Source organism: Xiphias gladius, chromosome 7, assembly GCF_016859285.1.
Source record: "Xiphias gladius isolate SHS-SW01 ecotype Sanya breed wild chromosome 7, ASM1685928v1, whole genome shotgun sequence".
Taxonomy (NCBI): domain Eukaryota; kingdom Metazoa; phylum Chordata; class Actinopteri; order Istiophoriformes; family Xiphiidae; genus Xiphias; species Xiphias gladius.
In genome coordinates, this window is record NC_053406.1 from 2,179,258 (window position 1) to 2,193,788 (window position 14,531).

A 14,531-nucleotide genomic window follows, 5' to 3' on the forward strand; every position below is an offset into this window, starting at 1 on the left:
GGTCTCTGTGATCACCAGAGAACATACATAAAAATGTAAGGTAAAGTCGTGGGCTGCGATAAGTTGTTCTCAGTGACCATTTTTTACTCCATGTGGGTCTGTTTAGTGCTGATGATGCAGGAGGATGTCTATAAAAGTGCTAGTGAATGCGTTTTATGGCGGTGCATGTGATTTCATAAATGGTAAATGGCTGTATTTAAAGAGTGCTAGGAGAAGCTGGGGATTGAACCCCCAACCTTGTGATTAGTGGACACTCCACTCACACAGTCAATGGACACTGACTCACTTCGTGAGCCAAAACTGCCCACTTCAAGTTTAGTCCTCTTAGTTCAGTGAAAAAAGTAAACACAAACTGGATCAGAACTAAAAGGAAATAATACCCCCCACCACTTAGTCACACCATATGAACTGAAATTCAGATGAGCAGAATTGGCAACTAAGATAAAGCTTTCTAGATCTAAATAAATTATAATTCATACGAATAATAAACTGGTGCAGATATTGATGAAGCAAGAAATCCATCAAAGACACGCTGATGATTTTGGTGTTCTTCGGTTATGTTTATCTGATCAAGCTTTGAACGTACATTACTAAAGTCACTGAAGTGGTATGTACTGTATATAAAGACCAAAAAAGCAGATGGCTTTTTACAAGATACAAGAAATTCTTATCTTTGTGAAGTCAGCAGAGCTCATTACAGTACCATCGTTTACACCCATTCCAATGCTCTATCTTCACCACATCATTACTTCTTCCTGATCTTTTCAGTTTCCCCAGAGCTGTCCAGATGTCTCTTTATATCTATGAGGTCTATATTTGTAGCAGGAGTATAAGTGCGGCCCGGAGCAGCTATTGGCTGGTATACAAAATTGATTATTCAGCTAAATTTCCCCCCCTGTGGCTCTTCTTTTCAGTTCTCTCTTGTGAGAGCCCCATGCTGCTAAAATGACACTCCACTGTCACCACTATGAGCTGCACTGACTGCCAGTTGTTACCCTGAGGAGTCTTCAGAAAAGATCTTGTTACAAGGACAAACCAAAGGGTACGAAGCACAATTGAACATGAGTAAAGGAACAAGTAAAGAGGAAGATAATACATTGCTGTTAACAGAGCATGAACCATTTTACACTGGCCTGTAACTACCTCATATGTTCTGACAATATTTAGTGTCATCAATTTAGACCATTTGTCAAAAAGGAAAGAAGTAGTTTCTGGTGTGGTGGCTTAGATCAATTTGTGAACACATCATCGATTTTATCACCTTTTAGGTTGATATGATGAACTTGTTACCGAACTGTTACTAATTTACACATCCAACAGTTTTGGAGCAACATTATCATTCATATTGAGTTGTGTTTCTGGCCACATGAAAAACTCGAGTTCAACACTCACTCTCTTTTAGCTCTGTTATTGGTCTCTATCGGTTCATGAGGGCGCTATCTGACTCATCAACTGCTAAATGCTCCACAATGTTCATCAGCTATTTGCTTTCTGTGTCTTTCTTTCTTCCATCCAAAAATGACGCTATGAGAGCAGTGAGAGTGAACCACAATAGTAAAGTTGCGGGGTGGACAGCTAAACAGTGAGGTGAAACTCAATATAAGGCTCTGTAAAGCCAGTCGAGCTGCAGATTCAGTTGATAATTCATTTGTAGGTTCATCATTATCACAGTGTCACATTGTTATCAAATCGTGATTTGATACATTGTTATTGCAAAATTTCGAATAAATTTCTCTGTGGGCAGTGGTGGGGGTGATAAATCTCTGTGAAGTCCAGGTGGGGGGAAAGTGAAAGACCTGCACTTGACCGCCCCTGATTACCACAACTAGTGACCCTTGAGGAAGACATCTAAACCCCAGCTGCTCCAGTGGAGGCTGTCAGTCTGTGCTTGTACTGGGCTGCTTTCGGGCGCAAATGTGTGTTATTGTGTAAGTGTGATCAGCATGTTCCTGAGAGCTAAGATCCATAAGTTAACAAAGGTTTTAAAAAAAAAGATAAATGAATGGATTTCAACACTTTCATTTCAATTTACAGACAGTCCTGATTAATTTCTCACTGAAATCCAGAAATCTATAAACATTTCCTATGTATTGAAAATAAAATGATATTTGATGGAAAAAATTAATAATTACTAAATAAACTAAACACTGGGTCCATGTATTGTTTATCAGTTCAATTTCCCATATAAAAAAATAAAAAATTGAAAATAGAAACTTTAATTCAATTTTCTGAAATTGTATTTTTCATTTGTCAGATCAGTTTAAAATTAAGATTCTGGGCTCGTTTTTTCCAAGTGCCCGGCTCACCTTGCGTCTGATTGGCCTGAGGGGCAGCCCAACTCCCCCACAGTCACGCCTGCTTTCAAGGATTACATCTGGTCTCCTGATAGTCAAGAGGATTTTCCTAATTCTAAGGCTAAATAGACACATTGAAAACCCCTTTTAAACCTCACCACTAGAGGAGCCTACTTACTGTAACCTGTAGTGAAATGTGTCCTCTGACAGCAGAACACACTAGGTTTGTTTATGCCCTGGAACTTCTAATTCACCTGGAAATTACTTTAAACTGCTCTTGTTCTTTAACAAAATCTGGGTACATTTTTTAAAATGAAAATCAGTAAAAGCTGAAAACAATTAACCTAATTTACAGGCTACAGCTGCTAGGAGAGAGGTCCACATAACCTTAGAATGTATAACTACTGGTTTAGTTATTTTTATGTATTTATTCATTCATTGTGCAGACAACACTACAGAAATATGAGAAGATAGATAATTTAAACTCTTCCCTTTTTGCCTTTTGAAGGAATCAATCAATATGAAACCATCTGAATTCTATCAGAATGTACATTTGTAACCTGATGCTGGAATTCTAATGCAACACTGCTAAATGCCAATGAAGAAATCTCAGTCGCAATGATAAATCAGCTTTAGAGGCTACATAAACCGAATATATGAATTGAAAGTCTATATGGAATATATGGAATGAAACTTGAGAATATTGAATGAAACTGAATTGGACAAACCTTGTGTGTGAATATTTTTAACGAGGTGTAAATTAGCCATTATTGATAAAAGATTAATTAAGCAGAGTGTTATTCAACTTAAAAATGAATACAATGACAGGATTGTATTTGCTGATGCTGATGCAAAACTTGTGACAAAAGAGAGACAGAGAAACAATCCTGCACTTCTCAAATGATGCTGGGGGCAAAACCTTTGAGTTACCTTCAGCTATGCATGTACCATGGCCAAAATATTAATCATTTCATCATGGCACTATTGCTGTCAGATCTCCCACTGTAGCCCTGTCTGCTACTCTATACACTCCAAAGTGGTTTGACCTGAAATGTTTTGAAGGAATCTATGTTTACCTTCTGCGGTGCAGATATGTTCAAATGTTCTTTCTCGTCTACAAAGTGTTTTCATGCGGGACCCTGCATGTGTCAAACCGTATGTGTGTCAATTCTGGACATCAAGCTAGCGCCAGCATGACACTCAAAAGCAAACCACTCTGCTCCTCCCATTTCCTCGGCTCTCTTCTCCATTACTGTCCGCCCAGCCCCCATCCTGGTTGTGTTCGCTGTCTCAACTAACGCATCGATCGGGAGCTAGCTAGGCTGTGAGTCTGTCATCGAGATGTCTTCCAGCGGCTAATACTAGCTTGAAGCCTCGGTGGGAGAGGACTGGTAGACCAGAAGCTCGTTCACGTATTGATTGACCGCTGTGAGCTCCCACACTTGACATTGGCCCTCCCTGATTGGTTAGAAGGGTGAGGAATTGCCTATACATAACCTTAAAAATTATAATTACATGTTAGTTGCAACAAACTGATAGTGTGGACATAACAGTAAATAAAAACATATTCTTTGCAATGTATTTGTTGTTGTCATTACAGAGTTTGAGCAGATATGTTGAATTCAATATTTTCAGATTTCATTTAATATTCTCTGACTTTCATTCCATATATTCAGACTTTCCATCAATATTCTCACAAATAATTTCCTAAATCTTATGGCACATCAATGGTCTCTTAAGACAGACTGTACACTTATGATGTTATGTGTTTTATTATAGCATCTTTCTATTAATTCTAATAGAATATATATTCGGAGGGGTCTGAAGAAATTTTAAAATTGTACACCTAGTGGCTTTAGGTGAAGGATTACATTCAGAAATTCTTCATTGCAGTAAAATGAAATAATCAAAGTTCAGAGAAAATACTATTTCACTTTAAGTCTAACGCACTGTATTACACAGTTTTTGTGTTTACATATGGTGACGCTGTTAACAAAGGCCAAAAAGGGGCTAATAATGTCCAACCATCCCCGTGCAAAAGCTGGTAGTCCTGCTTACCGATCATCATCCTCAGCCAGTGCCACCTTCTCAAAGTGAATGTGAAGTCTTTGGCCCTCAGGAGCCTCCAGCAGCCAGTGGCAGGTCAGGTTGTTGCTGTAGTTGCTGGGAAAACCAGGGGAGATGATCCGACCAACTGTGACGTTCCTGATCAAGCCACCACAGGCAGCTGAGAGAGCGGGAGGAGAAGCAAACTGCACTCAATTTTTCACATTCAAATTACACTGAATCTCAACCAAATCCACAAACAGGTGCTATGAGCATCCCACCTCCATTAACTTGCTGATCATGGATTAACCTTATTTGCCTGAATTAAACCCCGGTGTCAGTATAGCAAAGAGGAAATAACCTGTTTGCTATCTGCTGCTCCCAGTTTCTCTTTTTAACCCAAATACTGTTCTGATTAACTACTCAATCACTTTTTACTCTGCTGTCTCTTGAGTGCTATTAAGTTCCTGTCAATAAACCTCCACATTTCAATAAACCTTTCTATCAATAAACTACCACATGTACCACATAAACTGCACATGTGCACATTCAGCAGTGGAGATACGCCTTTCAGCTGCTCAAAGGCTTTTAATGTGAAATGTTTGTGCAGGAGGTGTTGCAATAGTAACCAAAAAAAAACAAAAAAACAAAACAGACAAAATGCGACTATCAAAAAGTTGTGAACAAGAACAGTATTTGTCTTTAGAAAAGAAACTCTGACTGTTTTTGTACTAATGGAATTAGTGCTGTTGTAATGTAACATTATACTAAATGTATCAAGATAACAGGTAAGCATGGAAAAACAGCAAACAGTATCCACACCACTAATCAGGTAGGCTTAAAATGAATATATATAGTGAAACATACACACACACACACACACACACACACACACACACACACACGCACAGAGCACCGGTCAAAAGTTTCAGAACACCCCCACTTTCCAGTTTTTATTGAAATTTAAGAAGTTAAAGTCCAGTGCATAACCTTAACTGGTACAAAGGTACTCGGTAAAAGTTTAGTTCGCCAAAAACTGAAAAATCATGTAAGTTTCATAGAAAACAGGCCTTTTTCCAGGATTAAAAAATTGATTAATTTACATCTTTCCTGCAGCAATGGAAGCAAATGAAGACTTGATACTTGAGAGCAAACAATTCCTACAGGTGCCCCAACTTTTGTTTGTTACCTACAAACACTCTGTCTGTACAAAGGCAGTGTTGGAACAAAGTGTTACTACAGATTCTGATGCATTATTTGAACAATACTGTACTGCAGGAAGTAGTTCTGTATATTGCTGTCAGAATGGTGAGAAAAAGACAGGTAACAAAGGAAGACAGACTGGTTGGTCAGGGGTTCATCCTACAGCAAGATAATGACCCAAAACATTAGAAGAAAAGAACTAGACGGTGGCTTCATATGATGGAAGACCAGCACAGTCTCCAGACTTAAACCCCATGGAGCTGGTCTTGGATGAACTAGACACGAGGTGAAATTAGAGCAATGTTCAAGTGCAACACATTTGTGGGAACTTCTGCAATAGTGTTGGGACGAACCTTCTGAACAATATTTGAGTACCATTGCAGAAAGAACTTCACAAGTGTGCTGCTGGACAAGTCAAAAATTTAAATTAAATTTAGTTCAACAAGAGGAGGCCATGATTCCTGTTTTTAAAAATCTCCAATTGTTTATTTTATCTATGCTTCACTTTCAGACATTGAATTATGTAAATTTGAATAACAGCTGGGAAATGGAGGTGTTCGGACATTTTTGACCAGTATACAGCTTATTAAGGCCTGCCTCTAGTATAAGCCTGTTTAGAATAGAGGCCTTGTTCTGTCTGCAGTTGAGGTAAAAAAGGCATTTAATGCAAAAAACCAACAAGTGTGTTATGATTTCATGTAACTCCTCAATCAGCTTTTTACTTGTCATGGAAGGAAACGAGAAATGAGGGGGAAAAGAAAACACCACAAGAGATACCCTCAGATTTATGAACACATAAAGAAAATCTATCTACCACCATAGGAAGGTGTGTGTGTGCCTGCATGCGTGTGTCCGTGTGTGTGCGTGCTTTTCCCAGCTGATCAGGTCAAGGTTACTCATGCAGACAAAGCTTAATTAAAGCAGAGCAGGAAGAGTAAACCCAGTGGCTTCCTGCCCAGCCTTCAGTAATCACACCTCAGTACACTTGCTTTATGCTCTGACACAAACACACACACACACACACACACACACACACACACACACACACACACACACACACACACGCACACACAATCAAGATGGCAGAGATACGGATGCACAGCCACACAAACTCCCTCTTAGAAATTACTTTCAGAGGCCCATTCCCTGTGCTGTGAATCAGAGTTGATCCGAGTGGTCAGGAGTAAAATTGTCACTTATTATTCATCAGCCAGCCTCATCGGGAGCAGATAAAGAAAAAAAAAAAAAGATCCATCATCCACACACTCCTGTGGGAGACCAGGTCTGTCTATCTCTATGGCTGTCATGCAAAAGGACTAAAAGGTAAAATAGATAACTCCTGGCTCCAAGTCTTCTAAAAAAAAATGCTGTTGCCGTTGATGGGAATTGTGTGTAAAGCTGGCATAGGACAGCCGAAACACAGAAAACACTAACCACTAAAAGAAAAGAAAACCAAGACTGAAACTAACAGTAAAAGCTCATTAGGTCTTAAGCAGACGTCAGGGCTCCAAGGGCCCGGTTAACTTATAATACGAAAGGCCACAACAATGGTAAACCATGCTCTCAGATGGTAAGTAATGCTAACAGTTGTTATGCTACAATTCCTAATAATGCTAGTATTGTAAAGAAAGCTCTAAAAATAAATTTCTGCTACAAAAATTTCATTTGTAATTTGTGTATAGTTTAAGTAATATCTCTATTATTATCTTAGATGTAATCCACAACGAGTTAAAAGAAAGAAATATGAATGCAAATGCTGATAATGCTATCAATAACTATGCTAATAATAACATTAATGTTTATGCAGTAAAGTAAATATTTTGGTTTTATGACGGCATTCCTACTAAATAATCAATTTGTTTTTATTTTGTAGTTTCAAGATATATGTATTATTATTTTACATTTAATACTATTGCGAATTATACTAAATATTGTACTATACTATAAATACTTTTTTATGCTAATAATTATGGTAATGCTAATACTGAAAAGAAACATGTTGGTTTTATGACTAAATGTCTGGATTTTTTTTCTATTTATTGATTATTTAGTTCGAGCAGGCATCTCTTCATCTTATTATTATAGATGTAATACACAGTATATGAAAAGAGTTAATAATAATAATAATAATAAATATAATAATAAATATAATAACAAATACATGTCTGTTTATAAATAATGTGTATTTATCACATAGTTTGTTCATCAGAGTTATGACTGTGCAGCTAAAATCTTTATGATGACAGACAATTAAAAAATGTAATTAATAGACTGTGTAGAATAACTTACTCAAATACAGGGACATGTTGTAATTATTTGAAATGGTCTTTAAGTATTTAGTTGTTGTCCTTCCTGTCTCTGAGCTGTGGATATCAGGGGGCAGCTTGATGGTGTTTCCTTCAGGCTGTGGTGACTTTACCTAGGCAGTGTGGTTCCTTTCCACTCCAGTAGGGGGTGCTAGCATTGCGGCACGTCAGCACATTGGGGCCTTGCAGCTGGTAGCCAGTCAGACAGGAGAAGAAAGCCTCCCCTCCTGAATGGAGACTGCTCACTGATACATCACCGTAAAGAGGCCGCTTGGGGAAGACACAGCTCAACACAAAGACTGCAGAGACACAGACAGAAAAAGAAATGAAAGCATAAGAGGGACAGAGATTGAGACAAATAAAGACAGAAACTGAGAAAGAGAGAGTAAGACACAAAGGGAGAGAGAGAATTAAGCTGAAGAGGAGTGACATTTCGACAAGAGGTGAGGCTTGTTTTCAGAGGCTGAAAGAACTCAGTGATGTTATTTAAAGCTAGTGGCTCTTGTCACACCAGAAAGAGCTTCCTGCCAAATTCCATACAGCCTCCAATAGGCTCCACTAATAAAATGGTCTTATTTAGGCTCTAAATGCTTTTGGTCAGGGGTTTATTTGGGATTTATATGTAGCACCAGTAACTGAAGCCAGGGTAAGAAATTCTCCAAAATCCAGGTAATAACAACTCCAGAAGATTTTGGTGTGAGAATGTGTAACAGCAGAAATAGGCTAAACCGTATCCTGATTTGTATCAATTTAGCACACCTATTCATCCAGATTTAGGTGGCTTGACATTCAGAGTACATTACAAGCACAAGTCTAGAGATTCACCCAAATTCCAAATGTGAAAATTGAAGTGGAAAAAGCTGCATTTTGCAAATTACAGCCTCTGTCCTCAGTGGATGCTATGCCCCTGAATTTCAGGCATTGCATATTCAAGAGTGGAATAAAGGAGACCGAGATGAAAACGGAATGATGGGCAAGTCTGAGAGAATAACTAAAGAAACAGACAAATACAGCCCTGTCGCTAATAAATACCTTTACTATGATCTAACATAATGCACTAATTCCATTAGTATAACAATAGAATCGATGCGATGATTAGATTTGTTTGGATTTGATCATCGCACACAGTGACCAACCAACACAACAACTTTCATCATTTTCTGTGTCAAATCTTACTAAATCCTATTTGGTTCATGGGGTTTTTAATATCACCTTTTTCCAACGCACGCCGGCCACATCTAACCATTGAGAAGAGCACAGAAGGAGTAAAAGAAATACAGAAACTTTTCATGTGAAACAACCAAGACTGTTCTCACTTTGGCAGCAAATTTTGTAATCATGTATAAGATCCCATGAAATAGCAGGAGCCTGACTGAGAACATTATTTTCTCAGAGCAGCAGCGTGGTGAGTAAGGTGAGACAGACTGTCACTGTACTGATCAGGGCTGTGGCAGTGTACATTATGCTAAAGTTATGGAGACAGGCAAAAGCAAAGAAAGCAGTTTACATTAACAGGTAATTAAAAGACAAACAGGTCAGATGAGAGGGAAGCTTCTACTAGAATATGATCAATTATACTTATAAAGCTGGCAAAATTAAAAGTATAGGCATGTCTCCAGTAAACTACAGTACATCTGAGTACTAAATACAGTTTTGGGTTAATGGCAGCCGCATTCCATTATTTAGCATCCATAGCAGATCATTTGCATTTTTGAGTGTGCTCACTAGGCAAGATTCTTTACACAAAATCTCACCACAAGCCACTCCATTGCATGAATTCTCAAACTGCATTTATATTATTTTCACTGTCAAATGATGTTTATTATTATGTTTAATATTTAATTTAGCTGTTTGCTTAAATAGAGCTGAATACAAGTAAAAAATGCCCAGTGGAAAATACACAGCAACACCGCAGTGACATCATACCACTGTCCCCCTGTGGCTGACCCCTGCTGGACCTTTGAAGTAGCATTTACACCCACACACACACTTATACCAAGGCCTGTCGTGCGTGTGTGGGGAACATGTCCAGGCTGGTTCTCAGGTGACCAGTTAACTAACTGGCTTTTTTATTGCCAGTAATCTGTCTTCCTTCAGCCTCCTGGTGTAGGGCCAAAGAAATGAATAATATATTTCTGCTAAAGTCTCTGATCCATCTCAGTGTAATTGTCCTAGTTTTATTGTTAGCCTTTGGATGGCTTGGCAGTACAGCTGCCATTGATTCTGTTGGGGGACGGTGCTGTGCCTCAGGCAAGGAAATATGTAGGGAGATTAAATAGGCCAATAAATGACAACCTATGACCTCCGCCGCTTCAAACACTCTGTTAGTGTTGAGGGATGATGCCAGAGCTATAGTGTCTCATGGAAATAGAGATAAGAAGAGCAGTGTCGGTCTTTATAGTATTTCTCATTAGAGCATCACCCCAGACTAGTGCTGTTATAGCTGCAGCAGCTGCTGGAGCTATGTCCTATCACTCCCTGAGCTAGTCATTACCATGGTCCGCTGTAGCTATTAATATCCGGGCCAACCAAAAAGGCTCACTGGAGACTAGAAAAGAGATAAAAGAGCCATCATGGTAGCATTGTGGCATCATAACACTGGTGCTAACAGGGAGCTTTCACAGAGACAAATTGCCCAGGAGTGGAAAAATGCCTCCTATATGCTACATCACTTTGTCTTGTCTTCTTAGACTTTATGGCCATTTATCATGTTTTGGTTTTAATGAAAGGTTATTGATAAGCACTGCTTTTATTTCTTTGTTTTTCATACCACAGGGTACAAGTTGACCTGCGGTGTGCTGTTCTGCTTGAATCCAGTAGATCATATGGATTGTCTTAGTCTTCAAATAAAAACAAAAAAGAGATGTCAACGTGTGCCATTACATTACAGATTGGATAACAGGTGCATCTTTTACTGCACCAACAGTCAATTAAATTTTTTCCACTAAAACATGGATTTATTAAGCATTCAGCTTTAATTTCATCCCTCACATCTCAAAAACTGTTAGTATGTGTTTGGCTATTTGTAGCATTTCTGTGTTTCCTTAATGTTTGTGCTGTCACTCTTTTGGCTCGTAGTTTAGGTATTCTTTTCCCCCAACCCACCATTCTTGCTTCCAGCTGTAGCAGGCAGCCCGTTTTCAGTATTAAAAAAAAAAAAAAAAGTTCAGATAAGCCCACAGTACACCGCCTGCCCAGCAGCAAACAGCAGACAGACAAAGTTAGTCACTAGCTTGTGACTGTAACGGAGCAAATGGCAGCTAAAGCTAAAAGAGCTAAAAGAAGATTAAATATTAAACTTAAAGATGGTGTGAAAACGATTGGGGTGGGGAGGGGATTTGAATCTATAGGTACCTGTTACCTCATAGAGACGGGTGACGAATTAAAGGAAGAACCAACATAAAGTGTCTTAGTAAGGTGTTGTGCCGCCACATGTTTCCAAAACAGCTTCACACCTTGGCTTGGATTCTACAAGTCTCTGGGACTCTACGGGATGGATGGAAAACCATCTTTCCAAAAGATATTCCCTCATTTGGTGTTTTGATAATAGTGGTGGAGAGCACTGTCTAACATGACAGTCCAAAATCTCCCATAGGTGTTCAGTTGGGTTTAGATCTGGTGACTCTGGCCATAGGATATGATTCATATCATTTTCATACTCATCAAACTATTCTTTGGCCCCTTGTGCCCTATGGACGGGGGCATTGTCATCTGTTTTCCACTAATCTTTCAGGTTTTTCCTTTAATTTGTCACCCATCTGTAGCTGAAAGAACAAACTAGAAAAGACACTGCACAAGTTTTGTTGCCTATATGAGATCGAATATCTCATACATGTCATAAACCAATTAGTCTATACCTAAATTGTGCAATAAGAAAATGCTGGAGACAATGTTGGAAAAAATGAACTTGAGTGCATTTATATCAAGAGGCAATATAAATGTCATTCCCCCCCTTTTGTCATAACACATGCTATGGCAGTGTCTCTTAGTCCAACTGACAGTCAGGCACAAATTCGAATCAGGCTGACAAAAGCCCCACAGCCAAATACCAACGCAGAGATGATAAGATAAAAAGGAAAACCAATTTAAACCGGAAAATGGTACAACGCCAAGTGAAAAAAATCTTCTTAACCATCAAGACTGCATCCCCTGTCAGTATAGCGGTAATCCTGTTGATCAGTGTGACCAAGGCAGTCAGATAGCGCCCGCAGGACCATGGGGGTCACAGGATCAGCACCTTGGACAGTGATCATGAGGCACTTTGAGCAGAATGTTATAAAAGCTCCTCCTGTAAAGCATAAGGCTGGGCTTTACACTGTAGGCTGAACTAAAGTTTTCAGTTCATCATGGCATCCAGAAGCCCCTATCTAGATAGACACATTGCAGATTGGCAGGCCTGTAGAAATCTGGTGGAAATCATTAGTTTTATGAAGCTTTTATAAATACAATCGACAAAATTATTGGCACCCCTGAATATCAAGTGCGTACTGTAACTCAGAATATCTTCAGAATTAAATGCAAATGAACCAATTTTTTTATAACCAGAATATTTTATATTTTAAATAAAATATCCAAAAAAACTTGTATGATACTGAAATAAGACAATATATAATAGTGTAAAGAGTATGCTCTACGCCTGCTCTAACTTCAGTTATGATATATAGAGATATATATACAGTATATAAAAATCTAGAAAATCTGGTCCCCCGCGTACTTGGTGCTCTCCTGACACCGACATTGGCTACTTCTTGTTTATTGAAACCCCATTCACTTTTAAAGACTGAAACAACTGCAAACGGCAACAAGCAGCTAATGTTACCTTATTGTGAATAAAGCTGAACAAAGGTAACACTTTGCGTAATATACCAAACTAAATATTTCTGACTGTTTTTACAGTACATGAGTAAATGGAGCAATAAGAGATATCTTTTTGTTCTGACTTAGTATTTCAATTTTTACATTAGAAATTGTACTGCTGCTAGAAATGTAAAATCTCACAAGTTATTATCAGTACTTATACTTCAGTAGGATGTATTACTGTTTCATCTACTGCTCCTTAGCTGCTAAACCAACACAAGCCCCAGACTGGCCATAAACCGGCTCTCTACCGCTGTTGTGAGTGAGAAAATGTTGGCCTCTACTGTATCTAATCAGGTCTAGTGGCCACAGTGTAGATCACAGGGCAAGAGCAATAATTTGAGATGTTTAATGGTCCCCTGTAGCTAGTAGATGTAAATTGAATTTATTTATTTTGCGGTCACATTGTGATATGGCTTTCATGTGGAATGGCTCTGCTAGGACCAAACTTCATCTCTAATCTCATTTGGTTGCTCGGAGCATTTATTCCTGCTGACCACTGGCCTCTCATTACTGTGAGGAGCTGACAAAGTCTGCGTCTGAGATTAATGCATCTCACAGCTCTGCTCCCGGACTTTGCTCTGCAGCAGCTCTGCCACAGAGTTTGTGAGTAAAAGACCCCAGGCTTTTTCTGAGTGTAACATGCTGCATTTATGATATGTATACTATGATTGTCCAAATAACTCACTTGGTCACAGATGCAAATGCCAGATTATGTATGTACATATATATATATATATATATATATATATATATATATATATATATATATATATATATATATATATATATATATATATATATATATATATATGTATATATATTTGTGTGTGTTAGGACACTCCATTGATTTTTGATCAGAAAAGTATCCCTAGGAATTACATTGGATAATCCTGTAGTACATGATTTACATGAAGTGTAACCAATGTTTTGGTGGTTTAGTTGTACGACATTTAATGTTTATATATTAAACCTGTGATAACTTATTTTTTGGCTACTTTGGGGCATAGTCTGACTCACAATCGGGACTATTGGGACAAATCCTGGTGGGCCATGACATCAGTGGGCCGTTGGATCGTCAAAAAATCCCTCTCAGTTTCCTTACTAGCCCGCTCTGTGTGCCTGTCATTCGGGTTTGCGCATGAGAGCGTGCAGCATGCACGGTCCGGTTACAACCCCCACCGACCTGACCCGATGGCCTTCCCCACCTAGTCTCTAACTGTGTCTGCTGGCTGAGCAGGTAGTGTACAGTGGGGTGAAGAGCTTGTCTGCTGAAAACAGGTGCCTGCTGCTGCTAAAAATGACGCTTATGAGAACAGTGAGAATGGACCAAACCGGTAAAGTGGTGGTAAAACCAAAACAATGAGCTTAATGATCTTATTTGCATAAAATCAAAGTGGTGGCCAGTGAGATGAAATGCGTACTATTGACTGTGTCTTGTGACTTTAGGCTGCAGTGTGGTGGGAAGCAGAACTCCTTTGTTAGACCTGATGATGTTCTATGCTTCAGTCCTCTTAAGCAGGATGGTGAAAAAGTAAATTGTTCTCAATGACTCTTCATTAAAATACCTGTTGATTACTCAAGCTCTGATAACTTCTGGCCAGATATCTTCAGCATATTGTGCATACTTCTGGTTTCTAATGGTTTTAGTGATCCCATGATTGTAAAATAAAGTGTAATTTTTGTTCCATCCAACACTTTTGAAAAAACATTGTGATAAAAATATTAAACAAAAGGGGATGAAAAGGCCTTGAAAACAACATCGAAACCATTAAAACTAGTATGTCATGTTCTTCAACTCTAACAATCTATTTTTGACTGTTGA

General features: G+C 38.6%; 1 protein-coding gene across 1 annotated transcript in view; it reads right to left on the reverse strand.

The window, feature by feature from the left end:
* sez6b (seizure related 6 homolog b) overlaps positions 1-14,531 on the reverse strand; it is a 180,905-nt gene that overhangs the window by 52,555 nt on the left and 113,819 nt on the right. The window contains exons 8-9 of the mRNA XM_040131190.1: positions 7,963-8,148; positions 4,353-4,521 (exon numbers count right to left, since the gene is read on the reverse strand). Coding sequence (XP_039987124.1) covers positions 4,353-4,521; positions 7,963-8,148 — 355 coding nt within the window. The remainder of the gene's footprint in view (positions 1-4,352; positions 4,522-7,962; positions 8,149-14,531) is intronic.